This window comes from Quercus robur, chromosome 1 (assembly GCF_932294415.1).
Source record: "Quercus robur chromosome 1, dhQueRobu3.1, whole genome shotgun sequence".
Classification (NCBI taxonomy): Eukaryota; Viridiplantae; Streptophyta; class Magnoliopsida; order Fagales; family Fagaceae; genus Quercus; species Quercus robur.
In genome coordinates, this window is record NC_065534.1 from 44,504,327 (window position 1) to 44,509,605 (window position 5,279).

The 5,279-nt window shown below is 39.8% G+C and overlaps 1 protein-coding gene across 1 annotated transcript; it reads left to right on the plus strand.

Moving 5' to 3' along the window:
* Positions 1-787: 787 nt before the first annotated feature.
* Positions 788-1,408, plus strand: LOC126712506 (uncharacterized mitochondrial protein AtMg01250-like). The gene has a single exon (XM_050411852.1). It carries the CDS (start codon positions 788-790, stop codon positions 1,406-1,408), a length of 621 nt encoding a protein of 206 aa, XP_050267809.1.
* Positions 1,409-5,279: the final 3,871 nt, after the last annotated feature.

Consider the following 5,279-nt stretch of genomic DNA (forward strand, 5'->3'; position numbering starts at 1 on the left):
CAATTACTGGAGGAGGAAGATTTGGCCATTAGAAGTGGGGATAACACTCAGGTTAGGAGCTTGAAGGTGGAGATAAACACTTTACTGGACCAAGAAACTAGAATGTGGAAGCAAAGGGTGTGGATCCAATGGTTGAGCAAGGGAGATGGCAACACCAAATATTTCCACACATGGGCATCTCATCGGTTCAGAAAAAATAGCTTGCTGGGTTTATATGATTCGGCCAATGTATGGACAAAAAATGTTGAGAACATTGCAACTATTATCACAGATTACTACCAAGAGCTTTTCACCACCTACAATCTAGACCAACCTCACTCTTGTGATTATAGCAAGTATGAACAGCCAATTAAATGAGCAATTTAGAGCCTCAGAAGTTGCTGATGCCTTGAAACAAAAGGGACCTTTGAAAGCTCCCGACCCCGATGAGATGCCTCATTTGTTCTTTCAATGCTATTGGCCAATGGTGGAAAGTGATATAACTCAATCTGTGCTTACTTGGCTGAACTCAAGTATTTTATCTTATCCTTTAAACCATACCCACATCACACTCATTCCCAAGAAAAAAGACCCAAAATATGTAACTGATTATCCCCCCATTAGCCTGTGTAATGTCCTTTACAAATTATTTTCCAAGTCTTGGCCAATTGATTAAAAAATTGCTCCCTTCAATAATCACCAAACACCAATCTGCCTTTGTCAATGACCGTCTTATTATGCATATATCTTGATTGTCTTTGAAACATTACATTGCATGAAAAATTATAAATCTGGCTCCTCATGTTACATGGCCTTGAAACTGGACATGAGTAAAGCTTATGATCAAGTTGAATGGAATTTTTTGGAAAAATTGATGATGAAGATGGGCTTTAATGAAAGATGGGTGGGATTGATTATGACTTGTGTAAAAACTGTGACTTATTCTATGTTGGTCAATGGTGAACCTAAAGGGCTTATTACTCCGTTAAGAGGGATTAGACAAGGAGACCCCCTCTCCTCCTTTCTATTTCTTCTTTGCACGAGGGGGCTACATGGTCTCATCCAACAAGATGCAAATAGTGGTGACATTACTGGCTTTGCACTTTGTACACGAGGGCCTAAACTCACTCACCTATTTTTTGCAGATGATAGCCTTTTGTTTTGCAGAGCAACCCCTAGGGAGTGTGACAAGGTGATGGACCTACTTTTCAATTATGAGAATGTGTCTGGTCAAAAGGTGAATAGGGACAAAACAACACTCTTTTTTAGTGGAATAGTTGATGAAGGATCAAGGCAGATTATTAAAAATATTTGGGGGGTCCAAGAGGAGCATAATTATGAGAAGTATTTGGGTCTCCCCTCTTTGATTGGGAGACATAAAAAGGCTAGCTTCAATTACATAAAAGAAAGGGTGTGGAGGAAGTTGTAAGGGTGGGAAGGAAAACTATTATCATAAGCAGGAAGGGAGGTTTTGATAAAGTCGGTTATTCAAGCAATACCTGCTTATGCAATAGGATGTTTCAAACTACCTATTAGGCTGTACAATGAGATCAATGTATTGATAAGAAGGTTTTGGTGGGGGCAACCTGGAGACTCACGGAAAATTCATTGGCTCAAGTGGGATGATATGACAAAATCCAAGATGGTTGGGGATTTGGACTTTTGTGATTTAGCCCTCTACAATGACTCCCTCTTAGCCATGCAAGCATGGAGGTTATTACATGAGAAAAATTCACTCTTTTACAAATTTTTCAAGGCCAGGTTCTTTCCAAATTGCTCAATCATAGAAGCTATGGAATCAAGTGGGGCATCATATGCGTGGAAGAGAATTCTCTATGGTAGGGAGGTGATTAAGAAAGGTGTGAGGTGGAGTATAGGTGATGGCTACTCGGTTAAAATTTGGTAGCACAATTGGCTGCCAACCAAATATCCAACTCGAATTTCTTCTCCTTTTGAGTCTATGGAAAATGCAATGGTGGACTTATTGATTGATGCTGACACACAGTCTTGGAATTCAAGTATGATTGATGGTTTATTCTCCCCAAATGAAGCTGCCTTGATAAAAAGAATTCCTTTGGCTCAGATAGCTTGTGCAGATGAGATGTTTTGGCCATTTACTCAACATAGGAACTACACCTATAAATCTGGGTATAGGTTTCTCGAGGAGTTACATAATGGCCCTCCTTCTACTGATGTACAACTTGATACAAGCTTCTGGAAAAAGGTTTGGAGGCTAAAGGTCACGAATAAAATAAAGAACTTCATGTGGAGGGCATGCAAAGATTCCATTCCAACCAAGGTTAATTTGAGACGACGCTCCATCCCTATCCCCATGCTATGTGATCGATGCTCTGTTAAGGAAGAATCTGGCTTACATGCACTATGGTCGTGCACAGAATTGGATCAGGTTTGGTCAGAGTTGTCAGGTTGGGGTCAACGAAACAGGTCCGATTTTGTGAACTTCCAAGAATTGCTTTCATTGATCCTTGATAACCATGGCTAACCAGAACTATTTGCGATGACTGTTTGGACAATATGGCACCTGAATGCTTGAAAATGTGTGAAAACACAAGAGCTATTTAGACCCCCAAATTAAAGTTACGGCTCGATTGATTTTACTTTAGCTAATACTAAATGCATAATAGAGTAAATGTGAGTGGATAAACAAACAAGCTACTCTGACCCATAAACATTATAACATAGCAGTAAAATGAAAGGTAAAAGAGTAGGGAAGAAGAATGTAAACACAAGATAACACGCTGATGTGTTATAGAAGAGGAAACCGAAGAACTCGGCAAAAAACCTCTCTGCTGCCCTCCAAGCGGTAATCGATCCACTAGAAAATCAATTGGGATACATTGGTTAGCAAGAGACCCTCCAAGCTTCTACTCCAACAAGGCTTCTCGGAACCGTGTCTTGTCTAGCTCTCCGGATCCCGCAGCAAGCTTCATGTTGCATCTCCCATCCTTGGCTTCTTCCAATGCTTCCCAGCAGCACCAAAACCTCACTAAACACTCTGAAAGGGTGTGGTAAGTGTTTGTGCTATCAACCTCTCTATGGTATGGAAATGGAGAGGTAGGAGTTGAGGAAAATCCACAAGCAATTCTGTAGAGAAATGTGGGTATGGCAATCTCTAACTCTCAAGGTTTGTGGCTAGGGTTTTCTCTTTAAAGCACTCCTCAAATTTTGTGGGTAATGTGGGTATATATAGTGTGGGTACAGAAAGTGTGTATCAGATAGCACAGTCTGTCAAAACAGAATGTTTCGCGAGTGTCTCGCGGGAAGGCCTTACCCGCGAGCTACTCGCAAAACACAGTAGTCTCCATTTGTCCTGACTATTCGCATTCCAGTCATGTGTAGGGCACATGCATCATTTTGCAGGATGCTTAGTTGCGAGCTACCCGCAAAAACTCTTCTATTTTCAATTGCTTGAGTCTTCACACACACTCTCTCTCTATCACACAACCCTTTCACTTAAATCCCATAATAAATATAGGGTACAAAAGATTGAATAAAATTACAATCAAATTTTGCACGAAATTAAAGCCAACAAAACATATAGTTGTAAATTACAACTTTACAATCTCCCCCTTTGGCTATTCCTTGACAAAACCCCTAAAACAGACTCTAGACTTAAACGTGAGTGTGAGAATAGTGGCAAAACTCACTCACCTCTAATCTAGAAGTTGTGAAGTACTTGCACGTATATACCTGTAACCTGAAACACTTGCACACAAACAAAACTTTCATTAAGTGTATGACAAGTTGAATACACGGTACGTACATGAGCAAGTAAAATGCGATCAAGTTTGTAAACACTATAAAACATGTAAGCATATCTTGATCATACAAGAACAATCATTAAAGAATGACTGCAATGAACATTTAACTAGTAAATGCTCATCTAGACATGCAATGTAATGAAGACCAACCACAATGATCAATTACATGTCCAACACATAACCAATGCAAAATACATGAAGTATATGCATTTAGGATACAAGATCCTACTAGGGTACAAGTGTGAGGTACTTAAGACATATTAGCAATATCTTAAAAGAACAAAAAAATGCTACAAAGCATTGAGATAAACACAACTACTAAATATAAACTGAAATTAAAAGCAGAGTACTAAAGCTTTAAATGAAAGCAATAAAAACAATAAACCAAACAACAGTTACTAGCTTCTCCTCCCCCTATCACTACACTCCCCCTATCAACGACACCATCTCCCCCTTTTTGTCATGGAATAGCTAGTCTTTATGTTCCTCTAACTTCCTCTGAATTTGGTCCATTTAAATCTGGAGAGATGTGAAGTTGGTGTCGAAATGAATGTGTTGGGAGTGCATGATGGTAGCTAGTCCGGATATTTTGGTAGTGATCTCTTGGAGAGTAGCCATGATGTTGTCTAGCTATTCATCATAAACATGGGAGGTAGAGCTTGAGCTTTCCTGAGTAGCATGACTTTCTTGCTTGGTATTCTTCTTGGTGTGACTCATGCTTGCATGGAGAGTGCAGATATTAATTGGACTTGGCCTTGGATATGGGCGCTCATCTTTTGATGGATGCATACCTTTAAGCTTCAAAATCCTTGAGATAATGCGACAGAAAGGAATACAATTCCTTGAAGCAGTCTGGTTAACCGTTTTTGCCACAATGTGGAAAATATGAGAGCACACATCAATCTCCACGTTAGTGATTAGATCATGCAAAAATAATGCTCGACCGAGATTCATGTAACCGATGTTGGACAGAGGATAGAGGTTGTTAAACATGATTATTGTGAGTTGCCTTAATTTGGGAGAAAGAGATGCCACACTTATTGATTTCCCATTGGAGGAGAATTCCAAATTAGCTCCTAAAGCTTCTCGAAGAACCTCCTCATCCGGATTCAGTTCATCATATACTAGTAGGATAGGTAATATTGGCCTGTTGATGTGTAGAATTTCGGCCAAGTAGACGGGTGTAACTGAGAACTGCTTTCCTCTCACCCAACACTTGATTTCCTCTCCTTCAACAATGGCATTGGCATAAAATTATATCACCAAGTTTTCGTATGCATCCTTAAGATTTGAGAGAAGAAAGTTCCAATCCTTAGTGGCAAACCATATGAGAATATTGGTGTCTAGGAGAGATGGTTGATCAACGACCCTTTCAACCAGCAATGGAGAATCTTGAAAGTAGTTCGTATAGGTCTGAAATGCAGTATAAGATTTGAATAAGTCAGGGTCATACACTCTTGTTGAAAAACGTGTCCTCTTTGACCTCGGTGAAGGGTCATCAACATCAATCACCGGCTC